At 51.3% G+C, this 20,078-nt stretch overlaps 2 protein-coding genes across 4 annotated transcripts in view; one reads left to right on the plus strand and one right to left on the minus strand.

Moving 5' to 3' along the window:
- On the plus strand, positions 1–11,303 carry LOC108150983 (ubiquitin carboxyl-terminal hydrolase 32). Of its 2 annotated transcripts, none has more exons than XM_017279323.2 (14): positions 1–338; positions 2,144–2,378; positions 2,440–2,716; positions 2,779–3,007; positions 3,083–3,930; positions 3,993–5,133; positions 5,197–5,502; positions 5,579–5,844; positions 7,468–8,150; positions 8,213–8,382; positions 8,439–8,626; positions 8,688–8,873; positions 9,558–10,067; positions 10,129–11,303. In XM_017279323.2, exons 1-14 carry the CDS (start codon positions 281–283, stop codon positions 10,408–10,410), a joined length of 5,379 nt encoding a protein of 1,792 aa, XP_017134812.1. In that variant the 5' UTR covers positions 1–280; the 3' UTR covers positions 10,411–11,303. The 2 variants fall into 2 exon arrangements, with proteins under 2 accessions (XP_017134812.1, XP_017134813.1); XM_017279324.2 differs by having other exon boundaries at positions 5,579–5,787.
- Positions 11,304–11,754: 451 nt separating this feature from the next.
- LOC108150981 (chromodomain-helicase-DNA-binding protein Mi-2 homolog) overlaps positions 11,755–20,078 on the minus strand; it is a 29,188-nt gene continuing 20,864 nt past the window's right edge. Inside the window, exons 2-5 of one of the 2 annotated variants that reach the window (XM_017279322.2) lie at positions 19,518–19,594; positions 18,086–18,335; positions 12,384–18,014; positions 11,755–12,313 (exon numbers count right to left, since the gene is read on the minus strand). In XM_017279322.2, the coding sequence (XP_017134811.1) occupies positions 12,174–12,313; positions 12,384–18,014; positions 18,086–18,335; positions 19,518–19,594 (6,098 nt within the window). In that variant the 3' untranslated portion in view covers positions 11,755–12,173. Of the gene's footprint in view, positions 12,314–12,383; positions 18,015–18,085; positions 18,336–19,508; positions 19,595–20,078 lie in introns of both variants that reach the window. The other variant, XM_017279321.2, reaches the window with a different exon arrangement.

Genomic DNA, 20,078 nt, shown 5'->3' on the forward strand with positions numbered 1-20,078 from the left:
TTTTTTTCTTCCATTATGTAGCAAATGTGTAGAAATGTGGACTCCACATACTTGTGCCCCATCGCCCCATCGCATTTGCTGAGACAGGTGAAATCCAGATTGCGATTCCAGGCTCCAGGCCCTTCTTTCCCCCGCTAGTCCGCGTCATACAGTCGAGCCTCAATTGCAACGGTCCACAAAGAACGAAAACAAATGTGAAAAGTGAAGCCCGAGACGACGCAGCAGCAGCACCCCACGTATTTGCCGTCGTCGCAGTCGCACCCCCGCACATAACTCTATTATGGGCACAAAGGAGTCGAAACATGCCTGCATCAGCTACGAGGATGCAGTCAAACGTAGTAAGTGATTAACCTTCAAAGCCTGTTACTGTTGGCTCCATCAATTGATCAGCACAGCACCGTCCGCGCTGGCCGCCACTTAAAATGGGTCACTACGACACAAATCGACGTCAGTTCTGGAAGCCTAAAAACAAAAACAATTCTACTGCCCACCAACACAGGTGTAACTGCGCCTTATCGATTCTATTGTTGTGCTCCCATTCTACCTCCATGCTTGCTGCTGGTCAACTCACTCACTCACGTTCTCCACTCCCTCTCCCTTTCCGTTTTTTCGGGACTTTTTCCATCTTATTGCTTTTCACTTGCATTTGTGTGTGCCGTGTCTGTTCTGTTTCTCAGTGTGGGGGTATTTGCGTCTCTGTCGACAGTGACGTCACAATAGAAAAGCTTAGCCACCCGCCGCCTTGCTACTGGTCGTACCACCAAGGGGGTGGCGTGGGGGATGGGAAACAACAAAGCAGCAAAAAGCAGAAACAGTCGACTAGCCAGCGAGTGCAGCGCACGCTGTGCTTGGGGAACACATTGCGGTTTCGGATAACTTGTAATTTTGCGGATAAATTATGAATGCTTCTACTCTTATTTGTTAGTTGCAAGATCTTCTTGTGAACACGTTCAGGGACAACGGTGCTGCATATATGTATACATACTATCAACTCGTAATCTTTCTTAAGGTATAGATTATTTTAGCCATGCGAATCTTTCGATCCACAAAAACACTGCTTTAGCGTACTTTATTCTTTCCCCCTTTAGGTTCTAGCAAGAGCAAAAAAAGAAAAACACCCGAATGCTACTGATAAGACCCTCTCCCCCATCTAAGGCCCTGCGTGCGTGTGTTTCTTATTAGACACAGCGACCGGTTGTTCGCTTCCAATAAAAAGCAGAAAGCAAAAGAATGGGAAGGCGGGTGGCGGGAGGGGAAAGAAAATGGAAATTAACGCTTGCATGCAAGCCAGAAAACAGAGAACATGAAGCAGAATTGCAGCTTTTCAATAAAATTCCGTTTCCGTGACGTCGCATAATTCTCTCTGCTATTTTGCAGTTGCTCAAATTATTCCGCATTGCATTTCATTTGCACGCCGCTCAATTCGCGGTTATCAATTGTGGCCGTCTTTCGAGTACTTACCGTTGCAAACACTCTCACCTCGACTGGTATTCAATATTTGAATACCGGCAATTGATTGCTCTCTCTCGCACATGCACACGCTTGCTCTCTTTGGGATTGGAGTCCCGTTGTATGGCTCGATGTAATGGCATGCGTTAGCAATTACATACAAACGAATCTTACGCGGCTCAGAATAATCTTGCTTTTAGTATTTCAAACATGCACAGCATTTATTCCACAGAGTATACAAACTTCGATGTGGCGTTCATGTGGTCCTCCTACTTTTCACTATACCGTTGGTTCTTTGGTCGGTAAACCGTTTTGAGTTACGATTTTTAATTATCGCCGAATGTGTCTGTGTGTCCATATGCAATTGTGATTCACGGATAACGGTAAGGATGTAGAAGAACACATGTACATATGTACATATGCAATGAAAAGAAACGCATTCTAACTTCTAGTGTGGATCAGTATTAAATACACACTAAAGTAAGATTCCCATAAATTAAGTTTTACAATCAATCAATGTGATCTGCACTGACGTCACAATGGGGGACTGACACGCCGATTCGGGGTGTGAAAAATCACTCATCAAAATTATACTCGTATTTATAGTGGAGGGGGGGGCCCCGCTTTGGGATGGGATAAACCACCCATTAAATTATTCAATTCAACAGCCATTACTCATTGATTTCCATTTTAGTGAGCGACACGGAGCTGCGACGCCTGAAGGATGCCTTTAAGAAGTCGGCGGGCGTGGGACGACTCTACCTCAGCCGCAATGCCTTCCAGCAGGACGTTCTGTGCGAGGGCGTGCCGCCGAAGATCACTGACATGCTCTATGCCGCCTGCGGTGGCACCCAACGCGGCATCTCCTTCAAGGACCTGCTCTGCGGACTGGTGCTGATCACTCGCGGCTCCCAGGAGGAGAAAACCAAGTGAGTGATCTCACGTGCTTTGCCCGCATTTTGACGAATTTAACGCCCTCATTCCCCATAGATTCCTGTGGAACCTCTACTGCAACGACTCTGGCACCTACATCGTCAAGTCGGACTATGTGCGCAACGTGAATTTGGCTCCGTTCGAGAGTGTCTCCTTGTTTGCGCAAAGCGAACGTGTCAATTTCGAGCAGTTTCAGGACTGGATTGTGAAGCATCGCAACGCCACCGTTCTTTCCAAATGGCTCCTCGCCGATAATTGCGTTAGCCTCACCTCAGAGCTAGAGACGCCCACATTCTATCAGAGCCTGGCTGGAGTCACACATTTGGAGGAAAAGGTGAGAGGGATTTGGGAACGGAATCAGAATTTGCATTTAATTAATTTTTGACTTTTATGCAGGACATTGGAGATCTGGAGAAAGAGTTTTGGCGTTTGAAGAATACTTCCCAGAATGGCCAAATCGATTTGCAGTTCCTTGGCCCCCTGATCAGCCCCCCCATACCAAAGAATGCACTGGCCGGACTCTTCAATGCCTTCGATGAGAATCGCGATGGCCACATCGACTTCAAGGAGCTGTGCTGTGGTGTAAGTGCAGCCTGTCGTGGACCAGGCGTGGAAAGGACGCGCTGTAAGTACTGGCAATGGTGGATACTGCTGCCCAATCCGCAATCGTTCTCTCAATTTTACCACTCGCCCTTTGCAGTCTGCTTTAAGATATTCGATGTGGATCGGGATGGAGTGCTGAGCCATGAGGAGACCATGCAAATGATCAATGTTCTGCTGTTTGTGGCCAAGGAGAACCGGGACTCTCAGCAGTACAAGGAGCTCACTAAACAGCATGTCATCAGCGATCTCCTCGAGTTTGGGCAGCGCAAGAGTCCGGACGGGGCACCCAGCAACGTCACGCGCGACAATGTCTCCCTGACGGCCGAGGACTTTATGCTATGGAACGTGGAGTGCAATCTTCGTCTGATGCAGCCCCTTCTGGACCTCATCTTCGAGCTTTGCCACATCGTCTTCGGCCTCTGGCCGCAGTGCAAGCACATGGAGAACGACATCGTCCGTGGCTGGCTGCGACGCGAGGAGCGGCGTCCGTATCGCGTTGGCCAGTTCTGGTATCTCATATCGCGCGACTGGTGGCTCAACTGGATGTCGTACACCCAGCACACGGCCCACACTTGCGACTACTGCAAGCGCACCGCCAGCCAGCGCAGTGCTGTGGATGAGGCGCTTGTATGCGACGAGAGCTTCAACACCCACAGCCTAGAACAACACGATAGCTACTCGCTGGGCTCTGGCTCTGGATCAGGCTCGGCAAGCAGCGGCATTTCGGCTGGCCGCCACTGCGGTCCCGTGCGTCCGGGGGCCATTGACAACAGCAATCTAATCACGGCCAATCCTTACCGGAATGTGCGCACCCTCACCGGCGAGGGCGGCCACCTGAAGCGGGACACGCCCATCGTGCAGAGCCACGACTTTGAGCTGGTGCCCAAATCTCTGTGGAAGGCCCTGAATCGCTGGTACGGCGACAATCTGCCATTGCCCCGTCAGGTAAGCGCACTCTCACTGATTGACAATCCTGATAGTAATTCCTGTTCCTGTTCCTGTTCCAGGTCATACAACCGCCCAACACAGATGTGGAGCTGGAGCTTTATCCTTTGAACCTACGCATCCTGCTGCACCAGGCGCAGCCATCTCAGACGAGTCTGGCAGCAGGAGCGGGAGCACAGCTTGGAAGCTGGGGCTCCACAGTAAGCGGCGGCTATGGGGTCTTGGCCTCGGGCGGTGGCTATGCAGCCATTGCGGCCAGCAGCGTGCTGCAGCCCCCGAAGCGCTACCTGGCCTACACGGCGGCCTTCAGTCGCTTGGCCACAGTGCGTCAGGTGGGGGAGTTCCTGTGCGAGCAGCTGCGCCTCAAGGCGGAGGATATACGGCTGTGGCACGTGCCGCAGCTGGACAACGGTGCCATACTACTGGAGGAGGATGCCATGTGCCTGAAGGAGCTCTTCATTCGCGACAACGACCAGCTGCTGCTGGAGATACGCAACAAGGACCTGACCTGGCCAGAGGAGCTTGGCTCGCTGGCCAGTGCGCAGAGCGGCCAGGGCACCGGGGGGGCTCCTGGTGACCGACGACGCCTCACCCGCAGCTCCATCATGTCTGTGCACGCACCGGGCGCCACGGGGCTGCACAATCTAGGCAACACCTGCTTCATGAACGCCGCCCTGCAAGTGCTCTTTAATACCCAGCCCCTGGCCCAGTACTTCCAGCGTGAGATGCACCGCTTCGAGCTGAACGCGGCCAACAAGCTGGGCACCCGCGGACAGCTGGCCATGCGCTACGCGGAGCTGCTCAAGGAGGTGTGGACGGCAACGACGCGCTCAGTGGCTCCACTGAAGCTTCGCTTCTGTGTAAACAAGCATGCGCCACAGTTTGCCGGTGGGGGCCAGCATGACACACAGGAGCTGCTCGAGTGGCTGCTGGATGCCCTGCACGAGGACCTCAACCGGGTGATGGAGAAGCCGTATAGCGAGCTAAAGGACTCCAATGGACGGCCCGACAAGATCGTGGCCGCCGAAGCCTGGTCGCAGCACCATGCCCGCAATCAGTCGATCATCATTGACCTTTTCTACGGCCAGCTTAAGTCCAAGGTGAGCTGTCTGGGTTGTGGCCACGAATCGGTCCGCTTCGATCCGTTCAGTCTACTCAGTCTGCCGCTACCCGTTGAGAACTATGTGTACTTGGAGGTGTTGGGTAAGGAAGATCCTCAAAACTAGAAGACTCCAACTACAACTACAACTACTACTCTTACCCCAGTTATCCTGCTCGATGGGAGCGTTCCCATCAAGTACGGACTGCGCCTCAACTCGGAGTGCAAGTATAGAGATCTGAAGCACAAGCTGGCCACCCTCTGTCCGCTCCAGCCGAGCCTGATGCTGGTGTGCGAGCTCTGGAACTCGCAGATACGCCAGCTGGTTGGGGACGAGGACAAGCTGCGCACGCAGACCGCCAAAGAATTGTATGTGTATCAGCTGCCAGAGCAGAGTAGCGTTCGGACGCGATCCAATTCGGTGCTCAGCACGCACATCGAGCAGGGTCTGAAGGATATACAACGGACCTCAGGTAACCCATTGAGGAGAATGAGGAGCATGAGGATGTCGCCTAGAACCCCACCCCTAATGATCGCTCTTTATTACAGCCTCTGCTCTCGCCACCACCCAGCAGGACTCGTTGTCTTCGTTGAGTACTCTGCAAACCTCCAGCAAGGCTCTGTGCAATGGATATGGCTCCGAGGCGGACCAAATGCCGGAGGTGGCCAGATACATTAGCATCAACAGCAATGGCAGCGGAAACGGAAACGGAAACAGTGGCCAGGTGCACGAACTGCTGCCAGATGATGCCGGAAAGGTAAGCCGGTGCTTTGGAAAGAGAGAGTGCATGCCCCACAGCCTATTTTGCTTCAAGGTATGGCTTCTAAACTATATTAACATATACACGTATTTAATATCTTTGATTTGTGCCCGCCCTCCACTCCCCCTTGGACGGGTGGGTACCCCATATCGAATCCTTGAATTCTGAACATTCTGAACTTCTGAACATCACTTTTGCCCAGGAAACGCTCTCAATGAAATACAATACAACAAGCAAAACAACTATTGAGTCAGTCATCTTCTCTGACTCAGACTCCGACTCCGTCTCCATCTGTTTCTAGAGTATCGTTTAAACGATACATACATGTGTACATATGTACACGATCGAATCGAAATATTAAATACCAATATGTTAAAAGAACAGTTGCCGCCTGTCGTCTGCCGCGTGGTTTGTGGGCTTCCCCTCTTAACTACAACTACAACTACTCTCTCTCTCTCTTTCTCTCTCTCGCTGTATATTCTCCTTTCCCACTCGCACACTGTTACGAAATTGATTTGATTTCAGTTATTGTTATATCTACTATATCTTCTACTAGTACTAATCACATTTAATTTGCTGTTTGGCCTCTTAATCTCTCTCTCTCACTCTCTCTCTCTGTATAACAATTGTAAATTATTGCTTAAACAAACACTTTAAATCCCGTTTTGCGGCTCCTATCAATTTTAAATCTTAACAAGTTGGTTTTTTTATTGAATTTAAATATATATTTTTTATACTACCATGGCTCTGGCTCTTGCCATGCCTTCTTTGTAGTTGTGTACGAAATCTGATCAAATGCTAGTCCTTTGTAGTATTTAATGCGTTGCGGAATAGTCCATTTGATTTGTAGAGTTTTCAGATTTCGAATTTTAAACGACCTAACGCACTCCACCCAATAGCTTTTCGACAGCTTCCCATAGGCTCATATATATTTGGCATCATTATTGTACATACATATATAGTACCTATGGTTAGGCCATCAAATGATTTAGTTCTCTTTTTGTCATTGTATATTTTTTAATTCACCCACTCCCCCCGCTGCACAGTGGGTAAAACAGGAAATCTAGCTTATAGATATCCTCCAGTGTATGTGTATGATCGGTTTTTAATTAGTTTTTTATTTTAAAAAACTACAAAACAAAATAATTAAATAATTTAAGAGTTTCCAGTTGTTCTATAATGGGTTTGGAAAGCAGGTGTACAATATTTCTCAACCTAGAACCTAAAACCAATTTGGAGCTCGAATATTAAATAAATATACATACATACTCACTATATGTGTGTATGTATGTAATTTCACCCACTGTGCGCTGCCGTAGAAGTACTATCAACTGTTGCATTTTATTTACAACTCTGCCACCCCGTATTCACGGACTAACCCAAGCCCAACCCAACCCAATAAACCCCCAGCTAATTTGAAACGAGAGTAAAAGTAAAAAGTATAAAAAAAAAACAATCAGTAAATTTGTATGTAGAATTTGAGTTGAGTTTGAGCGTTTATCCCCATAAAAATGTTGTACTATATTTACGAGTAGCTTGAACCTTGGTTAATTGAAAGCTTTAAACCCCTTTAAACTCATACACAACCAACCCCCCCCCCCCCCCCCCACACACACACACACACACATACTTAAATCCAAGAATATCAATCCATTCTAATGCCAACTCTTGGTGCAGGAGTCGCTCATCCTGAGCTGCAGTCCGGAGAACACTTTTATGCATGGCACAGCCGCCACACAGCAGAAGCGCGTCTCCTCCGCCAAGCTGCTGCACACGGAGAGCAACACCAGCTCCATGTCGTACACGAATCAGTCGGGCGAAAACTCGATGGAGAGCTCCCTGACGGATCCCATGCCCATTGCTGAGCTGGCCATGGTCGCGGGCAGCAGTCGCCATGGCAGCGGAAGCGGCGATGACAACTCGTATCGGACGACACCTAACGACTCCAGTGGCCTGAGCACTGGCCACACGCTGGGGGCAGCCTCCAGCCTGGAGGAGGGTCACGATGTGGATGATGTGGGAGAGCATGCCGATGCCGAGGAGGGCGAGGATCTGGATATGGATCTTCACATAACAACCTCACAGCCGGAGACCAGCAGCGGCGTCTACTCGCGTCGCTCCTCGCAGCCCCACAGGGCGGGCAAGTATCTAGTGGCTGTCCACCGCAAGATCACGCGTCACGACAGCTACTTCCTCTCGTACCACAAGACGCGGCCCAGCCTCTTCGGGGTGCCCCTGCTCATACCCAACTGCGATGGCGGCACCCACAAGGATCTGTACTGCGCTGTCTGGCTGCAGGTGAGCCGACTGCTCAGTCCATTGCCAGCGACAACAGAGCAGGCGAATCATGCCGCCGATTGGTAAGATTCCAACAGAGCTCCCCCGTGCCCCTCTTGACTCTCCATTCTCCATTTTCTTGCAGTGACGACAGTCTGGGCTACGATTTTCCCTTCACGTTGCGAGCCGTCAAAGCCGATGGCCTCACCTGCGCCATTTGTCCGTGGTCGAGCTTCTGTCGGGGCTGCGAGATACGCTGCAACAACGAATACGTGCTCCAGGGTGCCCTGCCGCCTATCAATGCTGTGGCTGCCAGTAAGTACACGCATGGAATTCACATCTAGGTCTTGATTCATTCATTGCCCTTGCAGGTAATACGCCCACACCGAAAATGAATGCCAAGTTCCCATCGCTACCAAATCTGGAGGTCAAACGGACACCCGAGTACACCGCTTCGTTGTCGTATACCCCAACAACAAAATACTTTGAAGACTTTACCATTGCCATCGACTGGGATCCAACCGCCCTGCATTTACGCTACCAAAGCACCTTGGAGCGTGTAAGTAGACACAGTCGACAATCAGCAGTCGGCGTCTTTACTAATCCTCGTTATTGATCAGCTTTGGGTGGACCACGAGACCATTGCCATATGTCGGCGGGAGCAAGTGGAGCCCGTGGACCTGAATCATTGCTTGCGCGCCTTCACCTCCGAGGAGAAGCTGGAGCAGTGGTATTACTGCAGTCACTGCAAGGGCAAGAAGCCAGCCACCAAGAAGCTTCAGATTTGGAAACTTCCTCCAATATTAGTACGTTGAAAAGTGTCCAGTTCTTGTACCCGGTACTCGAAGAGTTCGAGTATATTCGATTTTTGGTGAAAGTGGATTTGTGTGACACCCAGAGGGTAGCGTTTCCGACCCCATAAAGTATATTCTTGATCAGCCATGTCTGTCTGTCCCGATGAGCGCCTTGATATCAGAGACTTTAACAGCTAGAGCCCCACGCCCCTTCCGCGCCCAAAAAAAGACGAAAGTCTGTGCACCCAGCATTTTTAAGATAAAAGGAAACCAAAAAAACACAGAATCATAGAGAATTAATTAATATAGCAGATTGCTGAATCTCGATCAGATCGGATCATTATTATAGACAGAAGGAAAACAAGAAATTTCCGTGGCTACGCCTTTCAAGCGCTTTCTCATTCATTCTCTCTCTCTCTCTCTCTCTCTCTCTGTTACACACACTCTTCCTCGTGCAGTATACACGCTCTGTCAGAAAGGAGCGAGATAAAACGGCTAGTGTTGATGCGAGAATAGAAAAAAAAGAGACAGATAGTTAAAAAAAAAGATCATAGAGGTGGCAACAATATTTTGTATAAATTACATAGATCATAAGCTCATGCTTATATACTGACTGAGTACCGGGTAGAAAGTAGAGCCGCGGCTCACAACGTTACCGCTCGTCAGGTTTATCTTATTGATACTTTCTGCTTACAGATTGTGCACTTGAAGCGCTTCAACTGTGTCAACGGCAAGTGGGTCAAATCGCAGAAAGTGGTTCATTTCCCGTTTGACGAATTCGATCCCACGCCGTATCTGGCCTCAGTGCCGCAGGAGACGATATTGCGGCACAAGGAGTTGTTGGAACTGAAAGCAGACAGTGATAGTATGACAAAGGCAATGCCACGCAATCAAATTGTGAACGAACTGGATGAGATCCAGGACCAGGCGAAGGAGGACCAAACAACAGACTCTGCTTCGACTTCGACGACGACGACGACGTCCACGTCAACGTCAACGTCTAAAGTTGCTACGGGAGCTACTGGGAATACGGGAAATGTTTTACGCCAGAGCAAAACGAATAATGCGGCCAGGCGACAACGCCTCATCTCAACGAGTCTCACCAAGACGCCCATTGTGGATGGCGAATTCGAGGACTATCATCAGCACCGCCTTAGGCCAGATGTGGATGAGTTCGATCCCAAGTACAAGCTGTATGCTGTTGTGGTAAGTATTCCGCTACCAGACTTGAAGACGATGTGTTTTCTATCCTCCGTTTTCTTTGCAGTCCCACTCTGGTATGCTGAATGGCGGCCACTACATTTCTTATGCATCGAATTCGTCTGGCTCGTGGTACTGTTACAACGACAGCTCCTGCCGCGAAATATCCCAAAAGCCCGTGATCGATCCAAGTGCCGCATATCTATTGTTTTACGAGCGCAAGGGTCTCAACTATGAGCCGTATCTGCCCAACATTGAGGGTCGAGCGCTGCCCCATAATGCCTCTGGTCTGCAGCTCGATGTGGACGAGACCGAAGGCGAGCTAAAGAAGCTGTGTGCAATTTCCTAACTGATGCGCACTCTGCATCCATCTCCACCTCCACCTGTGGTCATTTGGCTATGAAGGATCCACCACATTCTTTTCCCCGATTCCGTTACGCTCTATTGTATTTTGTGTATGTTTTGTTATTTACTATTCTAAGCTCAATTGGATTGGCTGCTTTAGATGTTTGTTTAGCCCCTAATTAGCTGTAAGCCTGCTTGTGCGACTACTTCGTGGCCGTAGGGCATTGGTGGGACGGGACCTCGGTTCATGCATGTACCATATTATTTCCAGTTTAGCTTGTATATAAATACGTTTAGTGGGTAGCAGGCTAGTGCCTGAAAAGCGTTTGGTTTGCCAATACTATGAATATCTGATATCTGATCCCCATATTTTGCTTGTTGCCGTGTTTTTGTTTTGTTTGTTTTATTTTCGTATTCGTATTAGGCCACTAGTGCCAGCCAGAATGTAATTATTTTCAGGCCGGATCGTGTCCGACCATTCCATTTGCGAGTACTAGTGTATTGTAACTATCGTTGTATGTAAATAACAAACGGAAGTGAGGGACGGGACTGGACTGTAGACAGTTTGATATTATAATAATCATTGATCGGGAAAGGAAATGTCAAGAAAGATGTCACGAGTTTCTAAACCAGAAATGCGAACCTGCTAACTATTGATTGTTGCTCTACTCATATGTATTTACATGTATTGATTATTATTGATTGGCTTTGTGTGGAGAATCGAATCGGTTCCGAAATTACATAGTATTTTGCGCTTGTCACAGACAGATCGACTTGGACATGTCTAATCTAATGATTATGTATTTGATATTTACAAATTATATATGTATACACACCCACAGATATATATAGATACATAAATAATTTATATTAATATATGAACATGATATATTCAAAGAAGATACCTATTAATAAAAAGATTTTTGCTTGAACTCAATCGTAATCAACAGTGGAGACAGTGAACGGATCAACAATACTCAGAATAAATTGAGTGAAGTATGCAGAGTGCGCTCAAGTAAAATACTCGGACGCACAACATTTAACCGATGAGAGGACATCGAAGGAGACGATGTTTTCCAATTCATTCGAGTGCCAACATTCTTTTGCCTAAATTTATGTAAAGACGTAATCGCAGCAAAAGAAAACAAGGGCCCATTACTACACCAAGTAGTATACAATTTGGTAGCACTCCAAAGAGCTGACCCTATACCTGACCCTATTCCTATAGATAGGGATGGGCTATCTATATTCTATCCCATTCCATAGAGGGTGAGGCTATCTATATTCTATCCCATTCCATAGAGGGTGAGTCCCTTCTCATTTTCCAAACAAATTCAACACACTCCAATCGTTTTTCTTTGCAATGGAATTCAATACATTTATATATTGTATCTAGATTATGTTGTAATCACATAGTAAATATGTAAGTAAATAAGCATTATTATACGTGTCGTCTGTGAATTGGTATCCGTTCCGCTCTGTTCTGTTCCATCTGTTTCGTTTCGTTTAGTTTTGTTTCGTGTCTGTAGCAAGAGCAGGAGCAGGAACACCGGTATTCGTCAAGTGTCAAGGATGTAGAATTTTTAATATTTGTGTGAACGCGACGAGATTATCGTTATTGGGTTTGGTTTTTGTTTCTCATTGCAAATGATTATGATAAATATTAATGTGTGTGTTTCAGATTTAAATTCTTAGCTTGAGTAAAGTATATTTTGTTGTGGAATACGAATAAGCCTAGCATAGGTTTTGAGGTGGAAGAGGAGTTGCCTAGGCGCCAGAAGTATTCGATAGCTGGCCGGGGACCGAGAATTGCGGCCGGAAGTTGGCAAAGTTCCCTGCAGGACCGCCAGTGAATGCAGGCAGAGTTGTGCCCTGGAATCCACCCGGGAACTGGCCCATCAATTGAGCTGCAAGCAAAGAAAATCATTTAAAATGGGTCTCGGGAAAAGACACAGGCTGAGGCTCAGGGACACTTACCTGCATTGGAGGAAGTGCCGGCGGTGGCCGCCAGGCGAGAGAGAATCGACCGCTCGGACATCTGCAGGCGCTGGGCCACGGGTGGGATGCGGGCCAAAGTGGCCGGCAGGCGGGAGACATCACTCTTCATGTCGGAGAGCAGTTCCTCCAGCTGGTTGAGCACCTTGTGCAGCACGGCATTGGCGGGCTTGTTGCCAGCCAGCGACTCCTTGCTGAGATGCTGATGCGACTCGGCCAGACACTCGACCTCCGCGAAGCGTGCATTCAGCGACATGGCCGGGTGGCTGGGGTCCTGGGCGAGATTGAGGAATGCCGCCCGTCGCAGCTGCTCCTCAATGACAAGGGCCTGCTCCAGCAGCTTAAAGCGTCTGGCCAGAAACTTGTTCTTGATCTCCAGGAAATTGCCCTTGCCCACATCCATCTTGAACGGCTCATTGATGATAGCGAAGCGTATGTCGTTCTGGATGTCCTGCCAGCGTCCATAGCCATGGGTCACAATTCCGGCCAGCAGCCAGTAGTCGTGGCGACGGTGCCAGATCTCGTACTCCCTGCCGGGCACTGCAGCCTTCTCTTCGTTCAGCCAGAGTGTGTGCAGCTCGGTGAAGCCGCCATCGGCGATGTTGAACATGAATGTGCGCTTGAGCACCTCGAGATCCTCCACCAGCTTGCTAGCCGCAGCTGCTCCGGCGGCAGCTGTGGCCGACTTCTGTTCCGCGCCAGCACTGGCACTGGCAGTGGCATTGGCACTGCCGCTGGCCCCACTGGGCTTCTCCAGTTCGCCATCTTCCTTGACGATCATCACATCGTCATCGTCGTCATCAATGATCGTGGTGGGGATGGCCGGCTTCTTGTCGTCCATCTTCTCCTTTTCTTTTTCCTTCTCCTTTTCCTTCTCCTTCTCCTTGTCCTTTTCCTTGTCTTCCTCTTCCGTCTTGGGTTCCGCCTTGAGCTCTGGCGTCTCCTTGGCCTCTTCTTTAGGCTCGGTCTTGGGTGCTTCGGCCTTGACCTCCGCCGCTGCCGCTGCAGCCACACTTGGTTTCACCTCCGCAGATGATTCAGATTCCGTCTGTGGCTGCTCTTGTTTGACATCCGAGGGCTTCTTGTCCTCGTCAGCCTCTTGCTCTAGCTTTACATCGCTCTTCTCGGGTGTCCCAGTGTCCTTTTCCTTGTCCTTTTCTTTCTTCTTCTCCGCTTCCTTCTCTTTGTCCTCGCCCTTCTCCGAGGCAGGAGCTGGACTGGGCGCCGCACTGGTGGCAGGCGTGACACTGTTGCTGGTCGTGGCACTTTTATCCACCTCCGCGACGGGGCCCGCCGCAGGCTTTCCAGGGGGCGCTTCCAGAGCCGCTGGGATCTCTACCTTGGCTCCCAGAGCCGCCTGAACCGGCTCGCATGGCTTCAGGATGATCTCCGGCATGCTGTAGTAGCCGTTGATGTGCTCAAACTCCTGCACCTTCTTGCGGATCAGCGACATCACGCCGATACGTGTGAGCACGTGCTGGCGGGAGAGACCCTCGCGTGGAACGCCATCGGCAAAGGTCTCCGCATTGTCGGCGCCCGGCTCGCACAGGTGGCGCATGAACAGCGAGACGTAGGCCTTGAAATTGCGCTCCGATTTGCCGCGCAGATCCCTGACCAGCCACTGCGAGTTGAAGGCATCCTGGGGCGGCATGCCGTACCGCATGATGGCATTGAGGAAGCTCTTCCGCTGTCGGGCATTGAAGCCGAGAACCTCAATGCTGCCACCCACACGAGCCAGCAGCGGTGGCAGGGGCCGATCGTCGCGCCTGTCCACACGGCGTTTGCCGCGACGCTCGCCGCCGTTCTGCTCATCAAAGTCGTCGTCGCCGCCGTCCTCATCGGAGCCGCCCGAGTACTCCGAATTGTACTCGCTGCCGTTGTCCTGCCAGTTGGAGTCGTCTCGATTGGTGTCGGCAGCCACAACCCCACCGTCCGTGTAGTTGACCTGCTTCCGGACGCGCTTTCCCTTGCCGAGGCTGCGGCCGACATCCTCCTGGTGCTGCTCGTAGTGGTGGCGCAGCAGCTTGACCCAGTAGGCGGGGTCAGAGTTCTCGGCATCCTGCTTGATGATCTCCGTCTCCTCCTCCTCTTCCTCCTCCTTGGTGGCATAGGAGGCCACCTTAAACGAGGAGAGGTACTCGTTGGCCCACGACTCTTTCTCCTCGATGCCGCGATTGGTGCGGTCGAGCAGCTCGGCCACCGCCTTGTCGTCGTAGTGGATGGCCTCCTCCTTGTCGTCCTCCTTGAAGAGGTCCTCGGTACCGAAGCGCAGGATATCGTCCAGCTCCTGCTTGGTGAAGTTTGCCCCCTTGCCGCCCATCCCGGGTCGCACCACCAGATGCGTGAGCATCATCTTCCGCTTGGCCACCTGCGTGACGCGCTCCTCCACGGAGTTGCGTGTGACAAAGCGATAGATCATCACCTTGTTGGCCTGCCCGATGCGGTGAGCTCGCGAGAAGGCCTGTATGTCGTTGTGGGGATTCCAGTCCGAGTCGTAAATGATGACCGTGTCTGCGGTAGCCAAATTGATGCCCAATCCGCCCGCTCGGGTACTCAGCAGAAAGACAAACTGCTGGGCGCCGGGCGCATTGAATCTGTCGATGGCCTCCTGGCGCACTGTGCCCGTGATGCCGCCATCGATGCGCTCGTACTTGTACTGCTCGCCTTCGAGGAAGTCCTCGAGTATGTCCAGCATTTTGGTCATCTGCGAGAAGATCAGCACGCGATGGTTCTGCGATTTCAGCTGCCGCAGCATCTTCGACAGCAGCACCAGCTTCCCGGCGGCCTTGGTCAGCGAATTGATCTCGTACAGGCCGCCCGCGGCGGTTTGGGCCTCTTCGGCAGCGGAGGGAAACAGATACGGATGGTTGCAGCACTTCTTGAGGTCCATCATGATGTTGATGAGCGAACAGGAGCCACCGCCGGTCTTCGAGTTGAGGGCCTCGTAGTTTTTGGTCAGAATGAACTTGTAGAACTTCTTCTGCATCGCCGAGAGCTCCACGCGCACGATAAACTCCGATTTGGAGGGCATGTTCTTGAGCACATCCGTCTTGAGGCGGCGCAGCATGTGGGGGCCGAGCATCTCGTGCAGCCGCTTCACCTGCTCCTCCTTGGAGACGTCGGCGAACTCGCCCTGGAAGGCCTGCAGGTCGTTGAACTTGTCGCGCGAGAGGAAGTTCAGCAGATGGAACAGCTCCTCGAGATTGTTCTGCAGAGGTGTGCCGGTCAGCAGCAGCTTGTAGGCAATCGAATAGCTGTTCAGGATGCGGAAGAACTTGCTCTGGTTGCTCTTCAGGCGATGGGCCTCATCCACCACGAGGACGGCCCAATCGATGCTGCCCAGGCAGGCGGCATCCATGGAGATCAGCTCGTAGCTGGTCAGCAGCACGTTGAACTTGTATTGGGTGGAGCGCAGGCGGGAGACCTTGCTGCCGCGGATGGCCCCCTCCTCGAAGCTCAGCTCGTTCTCGCGTATCACCGCCCGCGAGTCCTTGTCGCCGATGTACGTGATGCAGTAGAAATCGGGGGCCCAGAGCTCGAACTCGCGCTCCCAATTCACGAGCGTGGACAGCGGAACGGCCACCAGGAAGGGGCCGCGGCAATGGCCCTCCTTGTACAGCGAGTAGAGAAAGGTGACCGTCTGGATGGTCTTGCCGAGACCCATCTCGTCGGCTAGAATGGTGTCGATGGCCTGGCCCCAGCTGTAGCGCAGCCAGTTGATGCCCTCGATCTGGTAGGGATGCAGCTGCATCCCGGTCTCGTCGAGGAACGCCGGCTGGCCCTCGTACTTCTTCTTCAGATCCGTGGTGGGCTTCTCAGGCGGCGGCGTGTAGTGCTTGACAGGACGGTCCTCGTCGTCCAGCTCCATCTTCTTGGACTTGCGACCCTTCTTGCTCTTCTTGCTGCTGGAGCGCGTGTTCTCCGATGTGCAAACGGCCCGCAGGTCCTGGTAGTAGTCGATGGCCTGCCGCAGGCCCTGGATGTCGTCGCCCTCCTCCTCCCACGTGGACTTGTCGTACGGCAGCTCGCGCCATTTCACCAGATACATGGTGCTGCCGTCACGGGCCGTGCGATGGTTGATCACGCGCTGGACAATCAGCCATTCGGGCTTGACGCCGTTCTTGTAGAAGCGCTCCTCCAGCTGCTCCTCATCGTCGTCGTCGGCCTTCATGCCGACCTTGTCCTTGTGCCGCTGGATGCGCTTGAAGCGTGTGTCGGCCTCGTCCAGTGACTCCTCGAACTTGGGTGGCTCCTCCATATCGTATTTACGCTGGAACGATCTGATCATCAGCGGATGATGCACGTCCAGCTGCACCTCGGCCACCCATTCGCAGTGCCAGTAGGACATGTTGTGCCACTTGATGAAGTACTCGCGCACTCGGGTGCCTGCTGCCGCGGCCTTCGATGAGGAGGTGGTGCCCCGTGATGTCGAGGGCTGGTCATCGTTGGCCGAGCGCTGTACGGCCCAGCGCCAGGTGATTATCTTCTCGGCCTTGCCGGTCAGCGGGGGACAGCTGCAGCGCGGGCAGCGCCAGTCGCCGTCGGGTATGGTGTCCAGGGCAGGATTCAGGCAGAACGTGTGATACGCCGAGGGGCACGAGTCGCAGCACAGCAGCTCGCCCCCGTCCTTGCACACGCGACAGAACTCCTGATGCTCGTCGTCGTCCTCCTCCTCGGCGGCCCCGCCATCGGCCTCGCAATGCGGACACGACCACTTACCCTCTGGCGGCTCGTCCAGCTCGGGCTCCAGGCAGACCAGATGATACGCCCGCGGACAGGTGTCGCAGAGGATGATCTCGCCGCCCTGCTGGCACACCTCACAGTAGTCCTGATGCTCGTGCTCCCCGTCCTCGCCCTCGGGGAAGTTCTTGGTCTTCTTGAGCTTGTTCTTCTTCTTGAACTTGTTGCCAATCTTGGTCTTGGCCTTTTTGCGGACCACGGGTGTGCCGTCATCTTGATCGGCTGCTGGTCCGGCCGCGGCTTCTGCCGGCTTAGCGGAGGAGGTGGCCGGAGCCGCCTCCTTCTCGTCGGCACTGTCGTCGGACTTTTGCAGCATGCGCTCAAACTCCAAATCCGAGTCGCGTTCGGAGGCACCGCTTGCGTCCTGCTCATCGTCGGAGCTGTCGCGCTTGCGCTTCCCGAACTTAATCTTCAATGTTGGAACTTTTCCAGAGGGTCGCCGGCCCTTCTTGCCGCGTCCACTGCGTTTGCGACGGGGCTTCTTCTCCTCCTCCTCTTCCTCCTCCTCCTCCTCGGCGGCCTCGTCGTAGATGTCGTCGGGCTTCTCGTTGCGCGATGACCGCGAGGAACGCGGCTCCTCCGGCTCATCCCCGGCCACACTGCGCGGTGCCTGGCCGCCGCTGCTGCCTCCTGCCGCAGCCGTAGCCTCCTGAAGGATGTGGGGATTGCTCTCGCAAAAGTCCCGCCACTTGGCCCCCACGAGCATCATCAGCTTGGTGGCGGCCACCTTGGGGTTCTCCTTCTGCAATATCGGACGCACGTGCTGCATGAACGCCTTGTAGGTGGTCAGGCTCTGCAGCTCCTCGTCATTGTACTCGATCTCCACGTCGCAAACGCCAAAGGCCGAGCAGACATCCTCCACGGAGGGCATGCCTGGGTTAGAGCAGGGGAGAGGAGATATTAAACGATATTCGTGGGAATATTGTCAGTTTTCGATCGCTTACCCGATGCGGCCGATTCCTTCTCCTTGGCCATTGCCGCCTGTTTTTCCTCCTTGCGTTTGCGTCCGCGCTTCGAGGTGCTCGCGTATTCCACCTCCTCATCGTGCTGCACAAAGTCACTGTCCTCCTCGCTCTCGTTCTTCTTGCGCTTCTTCTTCTTGCGCCCCTTCTCCTCGCCCTTCCGGGTCTTGCGCTTCTTGCCCTTCTTCTTCTTGCGACTGTCCTCGGGATCGTAGTCATCGTCCTCGTCATTCTGCGTCAGTGCATGTGTATAAATCGATAATTAATCAAACAGCTCTACATAATCTGACAAAGAGGGAAGCCTGTTGAACATCCTGTTCATCCTGCGAGTCTCCGACGACCAAGAACCGAGCGTGCACTTTCTCAAAACCTTCGCTGTTCCAAAGGACAGCAGGGGGAGGGATTGGAACACGCCTGCTCTCTGCGCACCAGCCGGTTCTCGCATCTGGTACACGGATGGGTCCATAGCCATAGCCATGGGAGAATCACCAACCAGACGAATGCGGGGAACTCACATCTACAGTCAGCGCTTCTAGCGCTCCGATCCTTCAATGGCCCATGAATCGGTACCGATCCGTTCTGTGGACTCACAAAAGGACGGACGCAGATCGGAAATTATCGGGGAATGGCCAGAAAGAGAAACGAGAAACTGAAGGCCAAGAAGTTTCACATCCCGGAGAAGAAGTCGATGCGACAGCTCATCGACATTCGGACTTGCAGCGCACTGTCACTGAAATATCAGCTCAAGAAACTAAAATTCACAGACAGAGTGCCCTGTAGATTATATGAACTAAAGCAGGGAACATAGGAAGACATCCTATGTGGATTCCCAGCACTCTATAGAAGGATATCTCAACAGTTGGGAAATAAGACCCAACAAACGCCCAAAGATATATACAGATCTTCCACATAATCCTATCGGACGGTACAAAGGAGTAATATATGGTCGAAGTACCACAAGGCCTTGTAGTAAAAAGAATAATAATAAACATATCGCATATGGTATTAGTATCATTCCTAATTCAAACCCCAACCCCAGCACTCAGTCGTATATTGAGATATACATATCTTCCCAATGGGAATGGATTTTTCCAACAAGAAGATCCGAGACAACGGAGGCCAGACGCACAAGTGAAAGGTGCGAAAGAGAATGCCAAAATACATGTCGTGTGCGTGATGCTCAGAGATGTGCCTGCTCGACTCGAGGTACACTATGGTAAATCGCTTGCTTAGGAGCCCGCCCAATTGGTTTTCCCTTCAGTATCATTCCGTTTACGATCGTTGATTCGCGATGAAGGTTAAGCTTTCTATGGTTCTATCTGTAGATTTGCCATGTCAAGGTGGGACTCTCAGAAGTATAGTATAGTATAGTATATAGAATATTTGTAGATAAAGAAATACTAACAATACTCACGTTCGGCTTCAGTGGCGCATCGGAGTCGTTGGAGAGCTCCGCCACCGGTGCATTCTCCTCCTGTACCTCTTCTTCCTCTAAACGATGCGATGGGGATAGAAAATGGGGATAACACAATTTCGATTAGTTTTCAGTAATTATGGAATTAGCGAGAGGTTGTGAGACTGGGAAATTCCCAAAATAAAACACTGCTTTACCGTGGATCATGTTCAAGTGCCGCGCGCCTCAAGGACGGAGGCCACCTAATCCTCAAATGTGGAAATCAAAAGGAGAAAAGGGGGGGAAAAAAAGGAAACAGCGGCGGTATTTTTTTCGATTCAATATTTTATTTGATTCTATTTTTTTTTTTTTGCTTTTTTGTCAAGTTTTTTTTTGTTGTTTCTCCGTTTTTCATTTTGTTGTTTGTTTGTTTGTGGTCTCTTAATCATTACTAGTATATAACAATATCTCGTTTTTTTGTAAGATTTTTCATTCTGCTGGTCTTGTCAGCGGTGTTTGCTCTTAGTTATACAATAATAATAGCAATAATAATAATAATAATAATAATAATATTTTTCTCTC

Source organism: Drosophila miranda, chromosome XR (genome assembly GCF_003369915.1).
Source record: "Drosophila miranda strain MSH22 chromosome XR, D.miranda_PacBio2.1, whole genome shotgun sequence".
In the NCBI taxonomy this organism is placed as follows: domain Eukaryota; kingdom Metazoa; phylum Arthropoda; class Insecta; order Diptera; family Drosophilidae; genus Drosophila; species Drosophila miranda.

What these genes read in the sequence shown, in the direction of transcription:
- LOC108150983 (XM_017279323.2), top strand. Translation starts at nt 281, where the DNA reads ATGGGCACAAAGGAGTCGAAACATGCCTGCATCAGCTACGAGGATGCA. An exon ending in AGGCGTGGAAAGGACGCGCT is followed by an intron (nt 3,008 to 3,082) that starts GTAAGTACTGGC and finishes CGCCCTTTGCAG; the next exon opens with TCTGCTTTAAGATATTCGAT. An exon ending in GGATATACAACGGACCTCAG is followed by an intron (nt 5,503 to 5,578) that starts GTAACCCATTGA and finishes TCTTTATTACAG; the next exon opens with CCTCTGCTCTCGCCACCACC.